This window comes from Patiria miniata, unplaced genomic scaffold (genome assembly GCF_015706575.1).
Source record: "Patiria miniata isolate m_02_andy unplaced genomic scaffold, ASM1570657v1 HiC_scaffold_15, whole genome shotgun sequence".
NCBI lineage: Eukaryota > Metazoa > Echinodermata > Asteroidea > Valvatida > Asterinidae > Patiria > Patiria miniata.
In genome coordinates this window covers 4,213,523-4,239,249 of record NW_024037053.1, presented here as the reverse complement: position 1 = coordinate 4,239,249, position 25,727 = coordinate 4,213,523, and the positions used below count along the sequence as shown (strand labels likewise).

Genomic DNA, 25,727 nt, shown 5'->3' with positions numbered 1-25,727 from the left:
CATCTATGGGTGTGTTCATTTCATTAGCATAAACAACTGCTGGACTATCTTTCAAAAATTCATTGATGATTGACTTAAAATATACAGAGTTTACTGTTTACATTCGATGTTGGAGTGAAGGTGCTTACTATGTATAATACAAAGGACGATTTTCGTTGATTCTGCTGCATTTGGTGAACACTAACATTCAGTTATTACAAAAATTACTGTTAACTCAAAAGTTAATTACATTACAACTACTTTTGACTTAATCCATGAAAGTGGTATTAAATAACAAGCCCCGTCTTTTGACAACTTGATTTGCAAACAAAGCATAAAAAATGAGGATTTAATTGGCCTTAAAAAAAATCAAAGTCAACTGAGCCTTGAGAAATTTGGTAAAATTTATTTTAACTTTCTTCTTCTCTTACTTTTCTGACAATTTACTGAAGGCAATGTCACTAAAGTAATTTTGGGTCGAGAAAAACATGCAACAACAAAATACTCGCGTGGTAACAAAGGTGGTTTTTTTTTGATAAATTGTTTAAATAAACAATATTTTAGCAACCCAGTTCAGCCGTACAACCAAGCAAAACAATCACTATTGGGCCTTGTTTATCATCAAAGTGACACCAAAACTAACTTTTTTGAGCCTCAAATACTCGTGCTATATTTTTCTTTCAAAAACCAGTTTTTCCTAACAAAATGTACCCCGACCAGCTGTGTACAATCCACAGGGTCAAAGTCACAAACACTTTCAACAATACAGTTTGAGACAATAACTACAGAACGGACCACATTGTGTATCAAACACGTATATTTGGGGCAAATTTGTGATGGGAAAAATATGCATTTGTTCGAAAGTCCTAACTACAATAATGAATGTGATATTTTGAAGCTGAGTGAACAACAAAAGTTCTTAACTACTAATCCTTAACTGTGACTTTTTAAGCCAACAAAATGTTATCAAATAATATACACTTCTGTACAAAAATTAAAAAAAAAAACTTGGTGTGACTGGCAATGACTTTAAAAAGGGCAAGTTTGTTTTAATAAAAGATTTTGTCAAACTAGAAAAACATTTACAAAAAAAAAGGTTTTTGTTTTAAGGTGGTAATTTCCAGAAAAACTTCAAAAGCCAAAAAAAGGAAGAAATATCAATACATATATGCAGCCATAATGCCCAAAGTTCATTTGTTCGAGTTGGCAATTTTTTTTTTTTTTGCTGAATTAATTTTTGAAATTATAATTCATCATTCACCAAAAATGCATAAATGTTACTTCTTTTATAAGAAAAAAATGGCACCAAAAAGCTTCTGCCAATCACAAAAACGATAAGTAACATGTCTATCGCATATGTTTAATTTTTTTTCCGTTTTCCTTTTTGGGGCCAGTAAAACGTTGGATACTTTTAACACAGTGTTAATGGCTGTGGTAAAAAAAATAAAAAATAAAAATAATAATAAAAATAAACTCACTTAAGCTTGAAACAAAATTTGAAACATAGATGTCACCACAAAAAATTTACACTAAGTACAAAACGGGATTTTCTTTTTTTAGCAGAGAAACATTAACTTGATGAGTTGGATAATCACCAACACACTTAGAAACTCAGGTAGAATGTGTACGGTGAGGAAAATGGAAGACTTAACGAATGTTAATTAAAGACGGAACGCAAATATATCATTTAACAACGTCTTGTAAAAGGTAAAAAGGAAAATGCCCTGTTTACTCAAATGAGTTGTATATAACAATGTCGCAATCTATTTTGCATACTGCACGGCCATATGACTAAGGTCTTGGAAAAACAAACTTCGCTAATTTTAAGTATTTTGGAATATGCAAAATTGCAGAAAAAAATATGCAGGGAAGCATATTTGAATCAGCCTACATGTATATTACAATGGAGTCACAAAAAAGTAACGCATAAATTACCAGAAATGGTAATTGAATTTTTTTAAAACGTTTGAGATAAAGAAAAAATGATTTATATTACATAGATAACTCGCTTTCTGAAATGGAGTTAAAACTACAGAATGTCTGAATTAGAAAATGGCTGAAATTTTACTTTTACAATGTTTGCAAACATTTTTGCAGCAAAACTCTAGAAAATAGGCAAGAAATATCAAGCAATGGTACCAGGGCGCTAATTTGGATATGGAAGTTGTACCAAAAAAAAAAAAAATGGCTCATTGCCAACATTATACAACTTGATTTATTTAAACAACAAACCTTTTGTTTTGGCCTCAAAAAAGCTTTTAACAGAAAACTCAAGACCATAGGCCTACTTGCTTCGTCACCTACAATTCAACACAAAAAAAATTCTTTTTTAGAAAATATCACTTAAAAACATACATAAGCACCAGGAATTAGCGCTCTCTAAACAATATAATAAATAAAAATATCCTCTTCTCTCAATTTACAATTTCTTCCGTAAAATCTGTACAACAAAAAACAAACACAAACTTGAATACAAATATTTTTTTTTCAATCGTGCATATTGGCATCGCTACATGATGCATCCCTGAATATCTAAAATAAATCCTTAATACTTTACAAAAAAGTTGACATAACAGACAAACTTGCTGTTTCATGAAGTAAGAACGTTCGCTTAAGGTTAATGGACAACATCTTCAAACATTCAAAAATGAAATTGCCAACATATTGTGAATGATATAACTGGCATACAGATCCTTGTCATTTGATTGGTGGAACTCACATCACGTGACATTCATTATTGCTCCCGTTCATGCCGGGCTCAAAAAGTTCCATTCGTCCATGGGGAATGGGATTTACTATTCAACAGTTAGGATCATCCTTGTTCCATGGTGCGGTATTTGTGTGCAAATGCATGCTGGTGTGCGTGTTGAGCGTTGCGCGATGCATGTAAGCCACGTATTGTTCCCAAGAGCCAGTAGCTACAGAGTCGAGTTCAGACATTTCGTGAAGGGGTGGTTTGGAAGTGAGAAATACATTTCCCACCAATTTTGTATTAGAATAGAAGTTCATTTTAACTGTATATCAAATGACAAGGATCTATTTGTCAGTTATATAACACACATATTGAGTGACTTTAAATTGTGAAATGGGAGGAATATTATCGCTCGGTAAAATCTGGACTTTTCCATTTCACTCGGCTTGATTGTACATGTAAGTTAATAAAAGGGTCATGCATCCTGTGAAAACATTGCGCCTAGTATGCTGTCATTTTCAAGAAAAGAGGAATAACCATAATTTCCTCATGATGGTTTGGACCGATATTTATTTTATACAAATATGTGTTTCTTTCAATAGGAATGGATTCTCATTGTGAACACGCTTACCCGTTTATTACAAGCACAGAGAATTGTACACAGCATATCTTGGTGCATGAATTTCAATTTTGAGATTTTGCCCTCAGAATCTACTACTGAGTATATTTTGCATAAGGTAGATCCAAAAGTCTGTAATACTGCTTCTTTTAGGTGAAACCACCGTATACTACAAGTGAAATATCTTCATCACTGTTTTTTTCCCCTGTTTTTTAATTTACAGGTTTTAAAATTATGCTGAGGATTTTACATTCATGCACAAATGGGCCAATGTGACTAAATAGATTTGGACTGATATACGTCTGCTTTTTACTTTGCATAACGCTGTCTGTGTGTTGAAGATTCTTTTTGAATTTGTAGACTTTGCACTAACAATGGGGATAAATTCATGAATTACATTTACCATTAAATGTATATATGATATTTGATTTTTTTTCTCTCCCAATATTGCACAAAAATTACACAGTGGAGTAGAGAGAACCGAATTAAGTTCATACATTCCAAATTCTGACATTTCATGAAAAAGTATTTACACTAAATCCTGCATTTTTATCTTCTGTACATAAAAACGAGTAAGTCCAGGCAATTTCATTTCAACCAAGTTCATTTGCATCTTGGTACCAGACAATACAGGTTGACCATCCGGTTTCAAAATAACACATGCCAATTTTCTAATTTCTATATATGTCATATTATAATTTGTGCACGGACAGCTCATTTATCAATATTGAAGACAGGGGTACATGCACCGAAATACAATCTCTGCGCTCTTCGAAAAGGACTTCCTAAACCTCCCTCCATCAATTCATAGCTCCGCCCACCACGGTCAATTCCTTCACTTAGAGGTATAATCTAACTTTTTCTCAACCTCCCAAAATAACTGGCCACACCCACTTTTCCCCTGCCTCTTCTTATTCATTCCGACTCTGCCCACTATCCCCGCCCATGATGCCCCGCCCCCAAACCCCTTCCTTACAAATATATATTTTCTCCATGCATTACTGGCCACACCCACTTTTTCTGACCCCCCTCTTATTCATCATGACTCCACCCATCATCTGAGCCCATGTCCCACCCCAAAGTCCTCTCCCTACAGATGTGAATTTCCCGATGCATTATTGGCCACGCCCACTTTTTCTATTGTTATCGCCCTCTTATTCTTTCTGACTCCGCCCACCCTTAAAATAATCCCCACCCACCCCATAGTCCGCCCACTATGCCCCACCCCAAAGCCCTTTCCTACAAATCTGAATTTCCTCTTGCATAACTGGCCACACCCACTATTTCTGTCACTGACCCACTCATTAATTCTGACCCCGCCCACCATCCACGCCCACCAGCCCCAGCCCCGCCCCCACGCCCATCCCCTATAAATCGGTACTTTCCTCCTCATCTTCCTCCTCCTCCTCCGATGCCTCGTCAGCCCCGCCCATCATCTCCCGCATCCTCTCCCGTGCCAGGTGGAGTCGTTTGGCGATGGCCGTGGAGCAACCGTGATGAGTGACTTGGATGAGGCGGTAGGTGCTCGCGACTCGTTCCTCGTTGATGTAGGTGATCAGATGCTCGCTCTCGTTGTGGTTCAGAACCAGCTTGGTGTGATCATCAAATAAATTCATCTGATAGCAGGAGAGAGAATTTTAAGATCAATCAATCAATTAAAAATGAGTTTAGGTTATCTGGTGGGTGATGCTTACAAGAATTCATCTGGGGTCTATTTCATGAAAATCCTGAGCAAGAAAATGGAGATGCCAAATTTTTTTCTCAAAATTTGTGATCCTTAATATGTCTAAAATACACCTGGCTGTCCTCCGTGGTCATATATGGGTCATATGGCTGGATGCCAAAGGCGCCCAAACATCTCTGTGGCTTCCTTCGCAATTCAGCTTCTCAGCTGCGAGTAAGGATGATCCTCCCAAATTATTATAAAAGTTTCAGACCTAGATTTTGCCTCAAAAGGCGCTATTTTAGTTGATGGTTTTAATGTGTATCAGTACAAGAAAGACATAAACAAAAAATTAACAAGATTTGTTAACAACTTTGTGACAGCACAGAATTAAAATGGGCATCATTATGCCAAAGTCAGTTTGTTTTAAAAAAATGAGAGCATCATTTTAAGGAATATGATCTATATTTTGACAGTATTTAAAAAAAACACCTACTTTCAACAAGCTACCTAAAGAAGGATGTTCTTGAGAAATTTTTTTTTACCAAACTTTTTTGAATTGACGCTTACCTGGAATGTTCCGTTACTGAGATACATAGCGATGGCCTTCGGGGTGCGATTCCATTGCACTAGGTACGGGCACGGCTGAAACCAGGCCCCGCCCCCAGCCTGTGATTGGTCCGTTCCTTTCCTCTTGGGCGACGGAGAACGGATGGCGTATTCGCTGGGTTCACTAGCCTGAAGGGAAATTTGTAATTAATTTTGTAATTTTTTTTTTTTAAACCAAGATAACTAACTACATGTATCGAAAAATGTGAGGTGAAAAAAGTGGTTAGCAGTGCCTAAACGTGAACTTGCAACTACAGATTTTAAAAAAACTGGCAAATTAAGGTGCATTTTAAATAAAGCAACATTTTTTTTGCCAAAAATAAGCAGAAGTTAAGAACTTTTTCTTTTTTTGGGGGGGGGGAAGTGATGTTTGCAGGGCGGCTTTTTATGCTAACCTTCAAGTCTCCAATGGGTGACGTAGGGCTCGCAAGATCTGACGATGGCCCCTTCAAAAGGAAATATCGAGAGAAAGTCTTTAATTCCAAAAACAATTTGATTATCATCCATTTTGTTGAAATCCATTCATTGAACGGCACTGATAAAAAACTGCTTTATCAAGACATTATCCGGCAAACATTTTGAAGGTGAGTGGTCGAGTCTTAAGATTTGGGCACAAGCTTAAACCATCTTCCTGAATCCTCCAAACTCCACCACTGTAAAGGAGCCCAGTGGCACTTTCTTGGCAAATAAGGTATCGAGACTTGTAACTTTCACCTAAAATATCGGTTGCAAATTAATTTGTCAAATTCTGTAAAATTCTCCAAACCTCCAGGTGGATTCAGAGATTAGGTGCGAGGGTTAGGGTTAAAGATAATAAAGGATGCGGTTCGATTCCCGGCTTGGGACAACTCATCTTCGCTTTCTCAGCCTTTTCTTTGTGAGCAATGAAACTTGGGAGTTTTAGACTTTGGACTTTTCTCAAGAGCGTCAAGATAACTTCAACTGCACCTAAACTCAGGTGATATTACATTTAGAGTCTATTCGGAGTAAAATCTTGCAGGAGCCAATATGGCCCATCAGGCTGGTGTTTATCTCTGGTTCCTTGGCATGAAACGACTGAGAATATTTCTATTCCACCTGGACGGGATGCCAGTCCATCGCAGGTTACTCCCCAGCTAATGCCGGTACTCATTTATACTCCTGGGTTGAGAGAGGCAGATTGGGGTGAAGTGGCTTGCCCAAGAACACAACATATAGCCAACGACTGGATTAGAACCCCTAACCACATGGCCCTACTCCCCAAGGGTCAGTTAGAAGGAAAAAACCTTAATTGACAATTTTTCATCAAAACTGTTTCTCATGTTCAGAATGAGTGGCAACGTACCTTTATCAGGTGTTCGTCCATGTAAGTGGAGAAGTAGTCTAGCAGGGTGACTTTCTTTGAGAGTCGCGACGGAACGGAGGAGAGGCTGAACGAATGGGCCTTGTCGTCCGTCGATAAATATTGCACTGAACTGGAACGATGGTAAAGAAAAATAAACACAAATAATTAAATTAATAAGTGATGCTTGTAGGAGTGATGCTTGAAATTATTGGAAAAGCATGAAGCTAGTTACAATGAAGGTTCAATCAATTTGAAATTGAAATTTAATAGAACTAGAAATTGACTACAGTGGTGACCTCCGAAATACCGCAATTTGTATCCTACTCCAAGGGACAAGAAGCCACTATATCCTTGACCTTTGGCCTCAACAAAATGCGCTCTCTGGTGGTCTCCAAAGTCCATCAAGGCAAATCGACGTGCACCCCTTTAAACTAAGACTCATTTCCCCTAAAATTCCAGAGGTGATATTTTACCTCCGATCCGGAGAGAAGGAAATCCGTGATTTGTCGTTGAACATGACGCCGACGGTCCGGTCCGAGAGCTGGTAGCCGAAGCCATACTTGTTGGAATAATCCACCCACTTAGTGACCCATAATACCTCGTTGGGCTGGGGTTTGTATCTGGAGCTACCCTGGCGTTCACCTGATTAAGGGGGGAGGGGAAGTAAAATTTAAATTTTGTCAAGTGTCTCTTTGTTAAAATTTTGTATTGGGTAATGTCAATTTTAACCCAAATTCCCTTGACATTCTTAATTCTTCAAAACTGAAATGCGGGCTAGAAACCACAAGTTTTCAAGCAGCATGAAACTCACGTCAAGAACTAGGGGCTAGTTTGTACCTACCAAAATGCTATCAAAACCTCCAAAAACTCCTGGTGTTTTTTTCCAAAAATCTGGGAGGGTTGCGGAAAATATTTTGCATGTAAGCACGTACAGCCCAAACGGTCACTGTGGTGAATATTTCCAGAGACTGGTTCTGAACGCATCTTTTGTTTTGCACTTAAATTCCCAGGTTTAACAAATTTAAGCTGGAACCTTTCCTACTTTTGGAAGCGGTCTGGATTGCAACCTACCTTTTGGCAAGTGTTCTAGGCAAGTTTGCAGCATCTCGGCAACTGTCTCTATGGCAACGGGACTGCACGGTTTGCTCACTACGACTGTAATGAACAATGGGATTAAACGAAGCAATTTAATTACCGAACTCAAATCAACTTATTTCAGAACATTGATTAGAAAAATGTCATCAAAGCTCAAGCACAGTTGAAGCTATGTCCTTCATTTTAAAGGAGCGCGATCGCACAGGTGCTCCTACTGCACTCCTCGAATGTCTCGAAGGAGCGCAAAAAAATAGCGCTCCTCAAAAATCCCAAATGAGGGCTCATCAAACACGGGCAGTTTAAAAATAAAAGTGATAAAAACGTCAAGGATTTGAAGTCTTTAGCTACATGAATTATTCGTTTCTATTAATGCCCAAACACACATTTATTCCGCCACAGCGTGTTTTCACTGCTGTTTATCCATGGATTTTAAGGAGAGCGATTTGCTCTCCTCCTAGGCTTAAGGAGAGCGATTTCTAGCTCTTCTGGATTTTCTTTAAATGAAGGACTGTTAAGTGATTGTGCACAGTTACGTCTAATGCTGCATTCGAATCTGTCCTCCAAAGCTAATCTCTAGCTTTTTGCCTATTGTAACTACATGGGAAGAAGCTGACAACAGACATAGCCATAGCTCAGAAAGCCTGTTTTCGACATGGCCTTTCTTACTAAAAAGTAAACAATGTCCTCATATATTTTTTAAATCGATAACTACAAAATGAAGTTCTGGTTAATATGGGAGAGAACTGGTTTAATCCATTAACTTGCCTCTCTTCTCTGCTACTGTCGACATGACATTTTTCAGAGCTGCCGTTACCGGGGTCTTGGGCCTTGACCCATGGGTGTGCTTTGTCCGTAGCTTTGGTGTGCTTGCCTGCTTGGCACCCGCCTAGAAGAGGAACAAAATTTGGTCGAAGTTTGTGATTGTGAATTACTTCATAACTTTTTCTTTTTATTGCCTTACTCTAAAATTGTTGGAAATTTCACAGCATTTAAAGTTATCTCTATAAACACTTTTAGTTTATAATTTAAAAAGTTTTGTAGATTTTTTGGACTCACTCCACCAGAGGGAGACTTTGGTTTTGTGTTGGGGACGTTTCCGCCAGAATACATCTTGAGCTGGGCGAGGGGCGCCGTCATGTCGCGCCGCTGCAGCGTGCTCTCCCGTTTCAGCCGACAGAAGTCGTTGGTGACGATCTCCCCCGAGCTGTCGCTGATCAAGACCTTGGTGATCGGGAACGTCGGCGCGGTGGTTACGGAGCTGGTGGGTAGGGAATCGGGGATGAAGCCCTCCGTGAAGAAGGGATGGTCTAGGATGGCTTCTAGAGGAGGCCGCTCGTCGGGATCGGAGGACAGGAGAGCGGTGATGATGGATTTGGCTCCGGGGGAGAGGTATTCTGGAATGATGTACTTGTTGTGCTTGATGCGAGAGTAGGTTTCCTTGAGGGACGTGGTCTCAAAGGGGGGCTTACCGACGAGCATTGTGAATCTGAAGAGGGAAAGATCACAACAGAAGTCATAAATTTTTTATTTTCAACTGTTTGAGTCAGTAAAGACGCGTAAACCCTCCCTCTCTGGCTGGCAATTTCAACAAGGTCAGCCCAGCTGTCAAAATCAATCCAGTGACTGTTTTGAACAGTTGAGTGCTCCCTGCCTTCATAAAGCAGGATTGACTGGCTGTGATTGTTATGAAACCTGATATAGCTTTGCTTTGACTGTAGGAGATTGATAAGCCAGCTGTGCCTACCAGTCACCTGCTTTTGTCTGTTGATGGAATTTGGTTGTCACAGTGCCTACAAGAAATATGATCTGACTGTTGGTGACTAGCCTGTGTAAAAGGCATGGCCAGGGAACAGCATAAAATTTTTGACTGTCTGTGACTGATCAAACAAAAGGAGAGTTAATGGAAGTGAATAAAAGCCCATCATGGCATTTGAACCAAACAAAAATTTAAAATTTAAAATACTCACAGTATGCATCCAAGAGCCCAGACATCTGCTTCGAAACTGTGGCCGATCTTGCCCAAGACCTCTGGGGCAATGTAGTTGGGAGTCCCACACATGGTCCTGAAAAAAAGGCACAAAGTATAATCAGCATTACTTATCACAGTACCGCATCGTCCGTACTTTGCGCAATATGCGTTCAAACCTGTGTGCACACGGTGTGAGAGCTGTCGAAGCGCCCTCTACTGTCCATGTATGGAGTCCAAAGCAAACAGGTTACACACGCATGTGTACCTGGGCCCAAATTCACAGCACTGCTAATAAGCACATGATTTTCTGCTTACAGAGCCTCTGTCAAATTTATGGAGTCAGTAAGCAGTAAGCACACAAAAGCACGCTTACCTCAAAGGAAAAAGCTGCTTAAATTAGTGATGTAACAACAGAAATCTTGAAGCGCCACAACTGTTGTGTTGACTGTTAGCGCACTTTTGTGCTATACTTAGCAAAACTTTTCTGCTAACTGTTAAGCAGTGCCATGAAATTGGGCCCAGGATTAATATATATTTTTTTTTAGCCCTAACCGCCCTGAATCCTTCAAAATCCTCTTTGCCAAAGTGGAGGAATGTGGAGGACTGAGGTTGCATGGCAAAAGTGCGTTATTGATTTCGTAGGATGCACTTTGTCAAGGTCTTGGGTCGGACCTTGTGTTGTTTTTGCTCAGCCATGCATAAATATAGGCCTGGATTATACTTGAAATCCTCTGTACTGCTCCAGGATGTCACTGGCCAAGCCTCAACATATTGACAGTCACTGCTGCAGGATTTTGCAGGATTCAAACAGTGGTCACCCCTCCACGGACCATATTCAAGAAATAATGGAGGAATTTGCAGGATTGAGGCTATATGCTATTTTTCCATGAGGCCAATTGGAGGATTTTGCAGGACTGACGCTACATGTATATCCTAGCAAAAGGGCCTAGGGAGTTAGGGTTGATACAAAATTATCCGCCTACCTTTTGCGATCGCCCTGGAACTCCAGCTTGGCGGCCAGCCCAAAGTCGCCGATCTTGACCCCCATGTCATCGGTCAGGAACATGTTGCCCAGCTTGAGATCTCGATGGAGCACGCAGTGGCTGTGCAGGTACCGGACCCCCTCGATGATCTGCTTCATGAAGTATCGCACCTCGGGCTCCGTGAAGGTCTTGCGTAACTTCAACATTTGGACCAAAGACTGAAGGAAAAGAGAAAACCGAAGTAAGCTTTTTTATAAACTCCATGCCAACGGGCCACATTGTACTCTTTTATTGCAGAAACATTCAAATTGTGAAATGAAATTTTCAAATTTAATCAATTTTGTTGTTGTTTATGATTATGAAACAAGACCATGCAAGGCTTGTAGAGCTGGTCTCAGAGTGCACAAATTTCTCGTCAATTGATTCAGAATGGCTAGTCACAGGAACTGCGCTTAATCAATTTGCGTCGGGGGCTGTGATAACACGCAGTGGCTGTTTTTGTGCACAGGCACGGCTGACGGGTTGAGACGTCAAGATTGCCTCGACTCGCCTCCGGGTGACGTCTAAATACATTAATCCCTCGTGCCTTTTGTACACAAAGTCCATGTCCAATGTAGTCTGTGGAGGCAGACCGTGTGCTGAGCAATGTGTGGGCCGTTGTGCACGGCCTATTGCTGTACAATTTATGCTCCAGTGCACACCCTGGAGTATTGAAACATTTGAGGTTTCGGCAAGAGATATCGTACAAATATTATTGAAATCACCCTTGCGAATCAGTACTTGTGGCGTTTGGCTGCATATCAGAAGTTGGCTTGGAAATTTTGCCTTTTGAAAATTTCCAAATTTTTGGCAAAAATAAACCTGGCGGAAAGTGGTTAAGGCTTCAAAATTAACTGAAAAACTTGTGTAAAGTGTAATTACATAGTACATGTTACCCATACACCCTCACAAGACAAATTTTTTATATTATCTTTCTCAATCTTTTGAGCTATACGTACACGTATACATGTACAAGTAAGTACGACATATGTGTAAAAAAAAACAAGTCGCTTTAAATTATTGTTAACATACTCCGCAAACATGGAATAAAATTGGCAATGTGTAAAAGCACCTCAAGTGAGAACACATCATTTGTAAATTTACATTTGGCGGGATGCGGCAATATTCATGGCACCAACCTTTCTGCTGCATAGTTCTAAGATGATGTAGATGTTATCATCGTCGTCAAAGTGCCGGTGAAAGCCCACGACGTGGGGGTGTTTGAGGAGGGAGTGGACGTGAATCTCGCGCTGCATCTGTGAAAAGAAAATGAAGACAGAGTGGGGAATGGATAAGATCTATGTGAGAAGAGGAAAGGACATGAATGATCTAACCAATGGGTCTTAAGGTGTCAGTGATAATTTTGAGATAAATGTATAAGCCCTTTTTATAAGCCCTTTTAATGGCTAAACACATTTATCTCAAAAGAGCTGGGGGGGGGGGCTTATTCACAACCTTATCTTACATCAGAGAATAGGACTGTCAATGTTTTCACTCACATAATGTCCATATGGGTCATTCTATAACTCTAAGGTCCAAAGTTTGACATTTTTCCTGAACCTGTTACCGTGGTAATTTGTAATTTTCCATTCAAGTATCATTAAGAATGACTTCAAATGGGAGATGGTTTGCCATTCATAATCTCTCTTGGAGGACGACTGCATTAAGGAGTGCATCAGAATTATAAAATCACAGATGTCAGATGTAACAGGGACAGGGAAAAAGTGGACCCTTAATTTGTGAGGAATTCCTCGCAAAATGAGATGGAAATCAAATGGGCACAGGCCGTAGTGAAGAAAAAAACAAAAACTGACTGGGACTGATTTTTTCCCGATTTATTGATTTTTCTGATTTTTGATGTCTACTAGTACACATACATGTATGCATGTATTTGAACAAAAAAATTTGTTGAATAAAAGTGTTTTTAAGGAAAAACAATCGGCATCTTTCCTTTTTACGACTACAAAACTCGAACCTTTAAAGGCTTTTTTCTCAGTATTTTACATTGTTGACATGTTGGTAAATGCAAACTTTAAACAGCCATAACCTGTCAACAGAAAACATCCGATTTAAGTTCAAGAAACAGTATTGTAAGGAGAATTTTATTCTCTTTCCTAATACTCGCAAACCTTTATTTCGACCTCTGCCCGAAAGTTCTGTCTTATTTCACCTGAACGCCTCACATAAGAATGACCTATACATTCATGTGTCTCTCATTTTTCTATTTCAATTAAAAAGTGATAGTTGATACTACAAAAGTACAAACCAATTCTTTTACAGCATATATGAAAATAAACATTGTAACCTACATGTAAACCACACACTAGTATATGATAATGGGCCTTTTCACTTTCGCTGCAAAGCACTGATGACAATTAGCATGTATTCAATATACCCAGAGTGTCGGTAATTTTGTCCATTATCATGCAGACGTCCTTCATCGGTAATTCAATTTGCTACGCTCGGGCGAAGTCAGTGAGCGTTCTTCCATTACACGTGTACGGGAATTGCTAACCTTTACATGCGCATAGGTTAAATTATACGTAGAAATATTCCGGGGACAGCAAATGACTTGACTTTTGATGTAAAAGGTTGAATTGTTTCTTGTGAATATTTTCTGTTGTGAAGTTCTGGATGTCATAGATGCACGCAGTGCATATTTTCGTTCCCTAACATGCATTTAATGAATGTTTGTACATTTAGTATTTTAAGAAAAATATGCAAGCCTCATGTACGTAAGTTTACAAACTTGTATTTTCATTTTTGTCCTTTACACACACGTTTGTTTATGGTGTAAATCGAGGAGTTTCATTTGTTCCTCTTCCCTTTTCCTTTGTTTGTCCTTCGTTGGTTTTGTACACGTTTTCCAACCGAGGAGTCCTCGATTCGGTTTCTGTCCTCGATTCATCGATGATGTTGCACGTGTGGGTCCTCGATTTACGCCATAAACACGCGCATGTTCGTTATACATTTGTATCAAACTGCATGTAGCACGCAAATAAATATGTACCCGGTATGTATACTTCTGCTTCATGACACAAGACTGATTTTTTTTGCATCAGGATTTCAAATTTGCTGAAATTCATAAATTAATCTTTATTCCAACCTATCTTGTCCAATGCCTTCGGAACGTGTGCTTTTAACACAATTTAAGTCTTAAATACTTTCTTAATTAGTGTGGGGTCTTGTAACTGTAGATTTTATGTACTACAATAAAATACTTTTAACCGTGACTATAATGGTAATACTGACAATGAGATTTCGGTACATTAAGTAGTTTTTCAAATTCATCCTATAATCATAAATCTCTCAGTTGACTTCTGAGAAAAATACCCACAATGTATAAAAAAACCATGAATAAATCTCGAATAAAGTCTAATTTTGTTCCCAATAAATGCACAACTAGCATTTTAATACAGTGCTGTTTACGGTCAGCACAATGCAATATCCCGCACTGCGACTTCGTTCTTGTCCTTACACATATTAACACGACATCACAGCGAATGCCCACGTCTTGGAAGTTGGACTGACATTTAAAATTTTACAGCCTGCCTCGCTGCGGGCCGAATATAATCCTTCTTGAGTGTCCAAGATGATGCCCTGTTCTGCGTTTTCCCCCCTGCTTGCTCGCTGTGCGTGTAACGAGCGGTCGCAATCCGGTCAACGTTTTAATGAACAAGCCGTGCGGGACTGCCTGAGGGAGGTTTGCCTCTCTGCCGAACAATATATTTTGTCAGGTGCTCTCCCGATAGATGTTCAGCTCATTCTCTAGTTTTTTTCCTTTTCTTTTTTTTTGCTTCTCCTTTGAGAAGACGACAGAACTGGGCTAGCAATAATAAGAGTAGGGACCTTGTGGAAACATCAGTGACAAGGAGGAGATGGCTTTAATAGAAGTGGGAGAGAATCACAGAATGCAGCACAGAAAGAAACGAAACCAAATCACAGAATGGACTGGCAAATAAATTGACGAATAAATTATGAGGCCTTCACTGACACATTAAGACAACCGGGACGTTTTCTGTAGACACATACAATTTACAAAATTAACTAGATATTTCTGAAATGCCTACTACCCCACCCCAAAATACATATTATTAGCACACGCAGATGGTGGATTTCAAGTGAAGATAAACAAAATTTCTTACTTGCGCCCATCCACAGAAAAAGACCCCCCCCCAAAAAAAAAAAACCCACTTATAAAAATCCGAGGCTGAATTGACACAAAAACTGGTCAGACAAAATGAACAAGTGAAAAAAAAATTTGCGCTGTCCCCTGCAATGTACCAAATTTGACAGAGCACACCTGGAGTTTTTTCCAGAAAAAAATATGGTCAATGTTCAATTTCCAACCTTATTTTAACCCCTGCATGTTACGAAAGTATGCAAATGTGGATATGAATTTCACTTCTTAATCCTAATGCCTTTTTCTGACTGTTAAAACACAGCTGTGTGGAGATTTTTTGGAATGCATTTTTTTTCACCCTGTACAACTGCTCTGGTCTCATTAAAATTTCCCACAATAAAAAATTCCAATAAAAAACCAAAACCAGTGCGTCCCGTTTCTGGCCCCACGAGTGTCTAGCCGCAATGACACATACCTTCTCCATCTGAATCGGCTTGGCAATGCGGGCCTTGGGCACGATCTTCCCCGCATAAATTTGTCGCGTCTCCAAGTCGATGAGCTCATAGCATCTGGCAAAACCGCCCTGTAGCGGGGAAAGAAAAAGAGGGGGGAAATTTTAAAGACGGAATTGAGACGAAGTGAATTGGACGGAAATGTAACAAGTTTAATATCCTGAGTGCATTACAGTTGGAGGCTGCGGTTAGGTACAGGACAATCTATAAATTCAAGGTCCAAAAGTGTGACCTTTTTCCTGTCCCTGTTACCTTGGTACTTTGTAATTTGCCTAGTATCTTTAAGAATTACCTCAAAAATTGTTTGATTTGTTGAGCAGGTAGTTTGCTATTCATAATCACTCTTCAAGAACGACTGCATTAAGGAGTGCATCAGAATTATAAAATCATAGATGTCAGATGAAACAGGGACAGGAAAAAAGTGACCCCAAATTTAGAGAACAAAATATAGTGTGTGATGAAAAAAAAAATTTTGACGAAACTCTCAACACTTAAAAAAGTGAGAAAGACATGAGATACAGAAAAAAAAGGATTATAAACAAACACGAAGTTGTTAAATGGGAGTTGAACATTTTACAGCACTAAAAAAACCGACAACATATGGGACACACACATGTACAATGTATTGTACCAAAATGTACTTCTGACCTTTCTGTACCCTTTATTCCCCCCCCCCCCCATAAAAAGGAGAAAGTTTACAGCATTCTGTATTTGGGTATGTGTCCATCCTCCCCCCCCCCCACCCACTCACAGCCCCTCCTTCCCCCCCCCCCCAAAAAAAAAAATGCTCTCAAACTTAGGCATTCAGACCTAATTGCATGAAATGCTTAAAAATGGACTCAATATGAACTCTCATCAAACGTATACTCTCAGCAATTGAAAATGCAAAACATTATTGTTATACACAAACACTCTACAGTCCCATAAGTGGCCTGGGCCCATGCTCAAACACATTCCTCCCATGCATAGGCGAGCTTGTGTTTCCTTAGCATTTACTGATCTTTCAATCCAAGGGACATGTAACGCACAGGTGTATTGTACCGGCCCGTAACGCATTCTATAAGTCATAATGCATTATGTTTCTGGTACAGTGCTCGTGCAGACATACATAGGAATGATATGCCATTTCCTCGAGCAGCTCGAGCATTGAATTACATTCTCGTACGCTGTTGGGTCAAGACTATTTTTTTTACTGCGTGCATTTCCAAATGGAATCAGAGTCACCTTTTATGCATTATGAGGGGTGGGATGAAATTGCATCTTCCGTCTGTGTTTTCCACAATCGATTAAAGAATACAAATGAGTGTGTACATTGTACGTGTACATGGGTCATTTTTCTATAAATTTGGGTCCACTTTTTTTCCCAATCCCTGTTACATCTGACATCTATGATTTTATAACTCTGACGCACTTCTTAGTGCAGTTATCCTCCAAGAGTGATATAAATAGGTAGCAAACTAATTACCCAACAAAAATTTAAAACATTTTGAAGTCATTCTTAATAAGGCCAAAAAAATAATTCTGCTTCCGATTGTAAACATGGCATTTGAAAATAGGGTAGGTAGGTAGAGATTTTTTTTTTGGGGGGGGAGCAATTTTTGTGTGTATGATCATGTGGAGGCATGGATGTAGTCAAGGGTAAAAAGTAGTAATTGATGGTTTTGGGTTTTTTTTTTTAAATTTTTCCCATAAAAAAAATTAGGGTAGGGGCTGTCGGAATAGGGCAGGTAGAGAAACTGGAAGAATACTTGAATGACAAATTACCAAGTAGCAAGGTACTTTTTGTTTGTGATATCTTTTTAAGATAAATTATTAATTTTTTTTTTGGGGGGGGGGTAACTTTTGTTTAGTATTTTCAGCCTAATGAATATATCTGAAAATGAACAAGTGGCACAATCAGATATATTTGCATGTTGAAAGGATACGAACAAATGTAAACGTTTATTTCAAGAAGTAGTGTACCTGATACTAGGCATCTTGTACACATATTATTTCTGTGTAGCTCAATTCTCAACGACCAGCTTAAGTGTGCATTATTAGCGATTACTTCATGCGGGTCCTCAGAAATCTATTTTGCATCGGCCAAGAATCACAACGGTGACCCTTGCTCTTTCCAGACTGCCATACAAGTGTTTTCACACCATGGGGGGGGGGGGGGGGGGGGGGGCAAGTGCTCCTCACATGTTCCGATGACGAATAAGTGGCACATAATGCCGTACACGCAGCGAATGAGTCACTTTTTTTTAGGGACCAAAATCAATCATCGCTGTACTGCTGTATGTATGTTGTGCGTGGGTGTTCAGGTAGTGAAAGTAAGGTACCGGTATGCATTGATCATGTAATATCCACAAGCTGAAGAAAGCAATCTCAAAACTCTTTAAAAAATATATCAATAGGCCTATACTTTAATATGCAATGCTTGAGTGGAAACACATAGGCCTACATGTATAGAATCTTCTGGCTGCTCGTACACGTTTACGTGTACAAGTCTGCAGTTTTTATTCGTTATTACCAAAACAAATTCTGGTGATAAGGCAAGATTTTTACACCAAATGACACCACAGCACACAGGCCCGTGAAGACGAAATGACAAAATCCTTCGACAGTGACAACATTCTTCAAGATTGACAAAATGCAAAAGCTGAGTAAATGTTCGACACCAGTGCATACAAGACTAGACTTGCATAGTCCAGCAGGACCTGAAAATCTCAGTTTTACGACATTATTTATACTCAATGCCTCCGTCAGTCAGTCAAGTGGGGGAGTTAGTCTGTCTGTCAGTCAGTCTGTGACACAGTCAGTCTGTCTGTCTGTCAGTCAGTCAAGTGACACAGTCAGTCTGTCTGTCAGTCAGTCAAGTGACACAGTCAGTCTGTCAGTCAGTCAAGTGACACAGTCAGTCTGTCTGTCAGTCAGTCAAGTGACACAGTCAGTCTGTCTGTCAGTCAGTCAAGTGACACAGTCAGTCTGTCTGTCAGTCAGTCAAGTGACACAGTCAGTCTGTCTGTCAGTCAGTCAAGTGACACAGTCAGTCTGTCTGTCAGTCACTCAAGTGACACAGTCAGTCAAGTGACACAGTTAGTCTGTCTGTCAGTCAAGTGACACAGTCATTCTGTCTGGGGCAATTCCACACCAAAGTGGACATGACACCAAAAAATTCAAATACATGTGACTTAAACAAATTTGGCATCAAATGAAAGCTAAAAGTCTATATTTTCAAGATTTGAAGTCGGAATTTAATTTTTTATACATTTCGGTACCAAAAAATAAGATTATGTAATAATCCTGTTTTAATCCTAAAAATGTGATTAATAGTGATATGAAAGTATTCTACCAATAGACACACAAAAATATGTACTAATGCCATCAATTTCTGTCATGAGAAAGTATTGGTCTTGAAAACCAACTAAAACTTGTTTTTAACATTTTGCGTAATTTGTTTCGCTTCAGTGACTTCTAATATTTCAGCCTTCGAAAATGTCCTTCCGTTACCGAAAAAATACATATTTTTAATTTATTTTTAAAACTTGCAGTATGAATGCATTGAAAGTTATTGTGCAAAGCAAGTTTAGGTAGGCCTTCAATATGACATTATAACTGACACTGCTGTACTTCTCTATTTTTAATTACAATTAATTAAATCACGTCCTTCCGTTACCAAATTGGTAACGGAAGGACGGTAACGAAAGGACAAATCGTATTTTTATCAAATGTTACGACATTTGCGCTCATGTTTGAAAAATGAAAATCACTGCAAATACATGCATGTATAATGAGCATTGAAAGGACATTCATGTGATCCACCTTCACAAAAGCGGGATAAGCAGGGCAAGGTGTTTATTACAAAGGAAGGCACAGGCATGTACAACATGTACAATGTACATGTACGTATATGCCGATGTACCAGTACTTGTACATGTATGGAGTTGTTGCAGAAAATCAAATCATAAAGTTGCTAACATCAGCATTCATGGACAATAGAGATAGATACGAATTCTGTGAAGCCATTCCAGAAGCAAATTAAGTCAAAAATGAGATGGCAGAAAGTACTGGTACTTTGGGGCACTTTCATTCAATTTACATGTGTAAGACATGTGAGGTGCAATCTTTGACAAATTATGCCCAAGTTAACTATTTCAGTTTGGATGTTTATAAATTAATTGTTACTACTCTAAATCATTGTAATTTGATTGCAAACATTGATTTTAGAGTTCAATTAAAAGCAACACCTAACTGAAGCCATCAGTTCTACCGGTAGATGTTTTTACCTTAAATGTACATGTAGGCTAGTGGGCCCCCCCCCCCCCACCCTTTAGGTAAACCTTTGAACCTACCGGTATTATTATTAAAAGTTGTTGGTGAACATGTAACCAATATACTCAAGAGTTCAAATACTGTGTATTTAAACTTTTAAGGATTGAGGTGATGGGTTTGAAGTCTATTTCTGTAGTAGTCCTGTGTTCGTGAATTATGTGTTTTGGGTTGTTTTCATTTTTCTTTTGTTATCATTAATTAGCAGGCTTCTATCTTTATCTCAATAGTTTCTTGGGTACAATTATTTATGCCAGGTCTGCATATTGTTGATTTCACATTCAGTTACACATTTCAGCAATTTGTTTCACTTGTATAATTAGTGTAAATTCACATTTTGTTCATGCTATAATTGAGTAAACCTTTTGTCCTTCCGTTACCGTCCTTCCGTTACCAAATTATAATCTGCTTAAAACGTTGTAATTATATTACCGAAACACTTAAAGTCAAATGAAAGGCGGTATAGTATAGATAAAGCTTCAGGGATTCCATTTCCTACCTTTAAAATATAATTGCCCCATAAAATTCACAGAGTTTACGCAAAACGCGAGTAAGTTGGAAAACCCTTGTCCGTTTTACTGTCCTTCCGTTACCGACCTCATTAATATTCATAATTCATAAACGGGAGGCATTCATGCCCCCCAAAAGTGTGGAAAATGAAAGTAGCATTATAGCAATACAATTGTGACATTTGTTTGCTGTAACTATGAACAGTGTCTGTGATACACACATTTGAAATTTTGTTTAATGAGTGAAAACGTCCTTCCGTTACCGTGGAATTGCCCTCTGTCAGTCAGTCAAGTGACACAGTTAGCTCTAAAATCCCATTAATAACAGCAATAAAAATGGAGGCACTGCAAACACTGTCACAAATGTTTCCTGACATTTTCATTTAGTGGAATGATTGACTTCACCGATCGTTCTCACTGATACATGACGGAGGGTCCCCAGCCAGCGAGAGTGAGAGTGACGGACACAGGAAGACAATGATTGCTTATTCATTTCCTTGTGACTTCCGGGATCAAGGCTGCTAGTGCTAGCACCAACTGCAAGGTATTGCCTCAGTCGTCAACTACGTAGTGAGAAAAATCCATCTTGGGCAAATGTTGGAGTTTGTCCAACGCTGGCTAATATTTTATGCTCAGCAATGTAGCGTATTGATTATTGCATGCACGATGCTCATGGTACAGGTGTTTATTGAGCATAATGCACTGCATTACACAAAAGCCATTTCTGCTTTTTGTAACTAAATTAAATTACATTGAACGTCACTGATTTTGTAATTGTCAAGGTATATTTTAAAACTATGAATTTTTTTTGATAACCAAGTTACAAGTTCTTGCTCTTCAAATGTAAAACAAGGAAAACTGACTAAGTCTTAGTTGAGATGTGTACCAATTTCTTCCGGTTTTTTTTTGTAAAGAGCGATTGCTTTCAACTTTAGAGTATGACTAGAGGTTTTTCCTTTGGGGGGAGGGTTTTGCAGACAGTATTAAGTTGACATCAAATCGATCAAAACTGAAACCAAATGTATGACGTAGTATGTTTTAACAACACTATTAATATCATTTTTAACTTCCCCTACTGCAATTTTGACTCCACACTTTCAATTTCAAGTGTACAACTCTGTAGTTCTTAAGGCTATTGTAAACACAATATGTCTGCAAGTTGAAAAGTTCATTTGATGAGGGCAAGCTACATTGTATGTATGTTTTCACTACAGAAACCTGAATGGCAACAATGCCTTCTACAATACCTTGAACACTACACCCTGCGGGTGACTGGTTTCTGGGGCATTAGATGTCGCAGTTAATCAAACTGCTGTGAATAGTCCAAGGCCTGCTGATCATAATACTTCCCGCCAGGAACTTGTAAACGAGTGCACTGTAAATGTACAGTATGGTACATGTATGTAGGTGTACTGTAAATTGCACATGGTTTAACACCTGTTTTCATCAAACAGTTTTTCTTGGGGGTAGGGGAGGGCTAAGCTTTGAAGATTAACTACCTAGAACTGTTCTGAAAACTACATTTTGAAAATGAGGGAATTTTTCAGAAGAAAACTTCCTTTAAAAAAAACATTTTCACAAGTGTGGAGCGGGACAAATTTATGGAAAATTTTACCCCTTTGAAAAGAAGCACTGACAATTTAAATAACCCAAAACTCAGCCATTTTAGAGATCAAGTTATTTGACTTAAGAAATTTACACTGTCAGATGTTTTCAAATATGAACAGTACTCTGTGGACAGAAGGGATAGTATATATATTTTTAAGGAACATTAATATTATCTGTATTAAGTTAAAAAAAAGCTAGACAGAGAAGCACATTGTTCAAAAGGATACATTACAGAAACTTAACCCATAGACAAAGCATTGTACAATGTATGTTCATTACAAATACCCGTACACGCAGGTTTGTTTATGGTGTAAATCGAGGATTTTCTACTGTTCCTCTTCCTTTTTCCTTTGTTTATACTCTGTAAATACTTTGTTTATAACTTTTTTGCAACAGCTCTCATTGGTTTTGTACACGTTTTCTAAACGAGGTCGTCCTCGATCTGGTTCCTGTCCTCGATTCATCGATGATGCTGTACGTGTGTGTCCTCGATTTACACCATACACACGCACTTTAGTTCACACAGGCCAAAAACTACAAACCATGTACGCCACAGTGACCAGACACAGACTAGGATCCAGGAAAAGATTAATTGACAAATGTCCAGCAAAGCATTGTTTTAAAATCAATTTGAAGCTGGAAATTACACATCACTTCTAGGCTACCGGTAACGGATGAACACTTTCTGCAAAGAACACTGAAGAAGTGTGGATTTCAAACCACTTTCATTTAAATGCAATACAGGGTGACGAAAACACGGTCTTTCAAAACAATTGTAAACCAGTTGCTGATCCTAAAGTTATAGTTTAGAACGAAAAGAAAATGCAACTCGAATTGAGAACTACCGGTACTAGTGAATGGTAGTTCAGACAAACAATAGGTGCTTGCTACATTATGTATACAGTTACTGTCCAGACAACGTCATATAAGAAGTATTTATTTCCATTCTTTTATAAAATTCCAAGAATATTTTCCGTCGACTGCAACTTATCTACAATGCAAGTTATTCACACCACGCTTGGTGCCCATAAAGCGTAACCATTCACGAATCTCTCACTGAGAATAAAAGATCACTTTCTGTGGTGCTCTCTGCGTCACAATAGAACCGGAAGTCGGACATTTTATCACCGCTGGCTTGTTGCACAGCCAAAAGAGAAGTATAGTGTTACAAGTACATGGGGAAATGCCATGATTCATCAACTTAAGACAGATTGACACAGTGTGTTCTTAATCATGACTTCCTAATCTTTTAAATGCTAGCCTTGGCAAATGTTACTGGGGGGGGGGGGGGTCGGTGACGATGCGAAAAGGTACATGTACATGTAGGCCTACATGTACGGAAATGTAAGGTATACGCGTAACAGTCAAACCACACAACAACCAGAATGCCAAATATGAGTCACTCAACCTACAAGAAACAACCCACTTCGTGAACTTCATCCGTTAGGCATTGTTTGGGAAAATAACCTACATTTTGGTACGTTACATACATGAATAGTGTCCGTTGATGTTTTAGGCCCCACTAGATAATCGACCCAAGTTTACTTTGGCCAGTTAAGTTGGATGGTCTCAACTAAAGTGTTCAAACTAGAAACACGTAAGTTGGGATGATCCAAGCTTAAGTTGAGACAGATTGCTGGGATTGGGGTGTGAGTGTGACAATGTGGCCCAACAAGTAGAGGTTTTAGGAATTACAAGTTTTAAACTGACGGCACAAAATCGCATGGTAAATCGTTCTTTCCTTTCCTGGTTCAAAGTTAAAAAATACAAAATTGCACTTGTGGCCCACTGCAGATCTCAAAATAGTAATATATATTGAAACTAGAAAGCACTCAGAGAGCACAAACCTCCACCAAGGCTTAACAATTCCCCGCCATATTGTCAGTACACCCAAAAGAAATACTTGCATAAATGGTGAAGAATCCTTTAAAAAAATCCTGGATCCAGACCCAGATTCGGATCACTTCCAAAATCTAATCATTTTGTACTTGTACCAAGGACCACCCCTAAAAAAAAAGTCATGCAGATCCGTCCATAACTTTTTGAGTTATCTTGTTAACAGACAAAGCAACCAACAAACTAACCAAATCTGATGAAAACATAACCTCCTTGGCAGAGGTAATTATGTTGTCAAGAGTTGAACAAAGAAATTGAATGGAGCAGGGCTTGAACCTACGTCCTCCCGAGCGCCATTCTGGTGCTCTACCAACTGAGCTATCCAGCCCTAGGTTGGCGGTTCCCCAAATGACTTTGTTCAAGGGGTGCTAGTCAGAAGCCATAAACCCTATTATGCCATGTAGCCAGGGATCATGCCCAAAGTCACGGTGCGAGCAACCTTAGCAATGCTTCAAACCTTGGAAATAATTCCAACCCGACTCCGGTAAATTTCTTTGTTCATCGGACAAAATCGCCCCTTTCACAATTCCGCAACACCACAATTTTTGCGATTTCGGATCCTTCTTTTATATAACTCACCTTCCCCAGCAGTCGACCGCGCTGGTAAGACTTCCCGGTTTTTGGATCCTTGATAACCGCCGGTAACTCCAAATGGAAGTGGTGTTTGCTTGTTTCGGATGTCGGGGAACCGTTGTGTTTTCCTTTCCCCGGGGAGGGGTTGTGGCCCCCCTTGCCACCCACCTCTCCCTCCCTGATGGGGGGCGGGGGTGGTGGGGGCAGGGCGGGCGCCTGTGGGGATGCATTCTCTGGGACAACTGGTAGCATTGACGAGGCTAGACTATGGTGCACTGCAGTCAGATGGAAAGACAGGTGAAAGTTACATTTATTTTTTATCAGTTTTCAATCATTTTTTTCCCCATCAAGGAGGTGGTTTGAACAAATAAACAGGGATTTATTAAATGATTCAACATATAACATGGGTAACTGCATTTTGTCAAGTACCATGTTTTCAATACCTTAAGTTTTGGGACTCTCATGCAAAATAGTCGTATGTAATATTGAGAGTCCCACATTTCGAACTACCTGTAGCCCTACTCTTAAAATTCCTCAAAAAGCATGCATGCATTTGTTAACACTTAGCACAAAACTTAATTTTAACTTTAAGTTTAAGACAGATAACCAAAATCTAAAATATAAAAAAAAACATAAATCATGAAGCAAGGTAAATTTACACGCCTACCGTACGGTCTGACGCCGACGGTAGCAGGCCTGCAACAAATATTAAATTTCAATTGACGGCAAAGAAATTCTCAACTCACCAATGATTTTTCCTCGAGCGTGGCTTGCAGCAAGTATTCCTTGCCTAGGCCAACAAGAATTTCGATCGGGAAACGGTATTTAATCTGGGAAATTAATTCAACAGCTAGTCATGTCGAGCGAGCAGTCAGCATATTCCACACTAAACACGTCAGTTGAAGTCGTCTGCAGGCTCGGCGCTAAAAACTTAAGTTCAGACGAGCGCAAAGCCAAAGACCGGGTGTAAAACTTCCCACTCTCACACGTTCACCTGACTCACGCGTTTGTATACAAACTATTCCAGAAATTCGTCATATGTCCACTCTTTGGAAGTCATAAATCTCGGTGTTTACTGTTGTCCTGTAAACAGTAAACAGTACGCAGACGAAATCACTTTACAACTTACCGTCACGATGTGTACCGAGTAAATAAATAAACTGAATTGAATGAATTTTTTACATGCCTTACTCTGGTTTCCGACCTTGAGTTGCGCGGAACCA

General features: G+C 39.2%; 1 protein-coding gene across 2 annotated transcripts; it reads right to left on the bottom strand.

Annotated features, from left to right (window-relative positions):
• Nucleotides 1-4,642: 4,642 nt before the first annotated feature.
• LOC119722490 (serine/threonine-protein kinase PLK1-like) lies at nt 4,643-25,674 on the bottom strand. 2 transcript variants are annotated; one of them, XM_038192639.1, is made up of 14 exons: nt 25,251-25,674; nt 24,511-24,779; nt 15,571-15,678; nt 12,112-12,228; nt 10,934-11,151; nt 9,949-10,044; nt 9,038-9,467; nt 8,747-8,867; nt 7,958-8,041; nt 7,360-7,528; nt 6,887-7,016; nt 5,958-6,008; nt 5,524-5,691; nt 4,643-4,906 (listed from the first exon to the last, which is right to left on the bottom strand). In XM_038192639.1, the coding sequence occupies exons 2-14, from the start codon at nt 24,754-24,756 to the stop codon at nt 4,658-4,660; spliced, it is 2,187 nt and encodes a 728-aa protein (XP_038048567.1). In that variant the 5' UTR covers nt 24,757-24,779; nt 25,251-25,674; the 3' UTR covers nt 4,643-4,657. The 2 variants fall into 2 exon arrangements, with proteins under 2 accessions (XP_038048567.1, XP_038048568.1); XM_038192640.1 differs by lacking the exon at nt 5,958-6,008.
• Between the last annotated feature and the right edge of the window lie 53 nt (nt 25,675-25,727).

Coding starts and splice junctions, on each gene's coding strand:
- LOC119722490 (XM_038192639.1), bottom strand. CDS start 24,756: ATGCTACCAGTTGTCCCAGAGAATGCATCCCCACAGGCGCCCGCCCTG. Junction 8,868..9,037: donor CAAAGTCTCCCTCTGGTGGA/GTGAGTCCAAAA, acceptor TTCCTCTTCTAG/GCGGGTGCCAAGCAGGCAAG. Junction 4,907..5,523: donor TCAGTAACGGAACATTCCAG/GTAAGCGTCAAT, acceptor TCCTGCTATCAG/ATGAATTTATTTGATGATCA.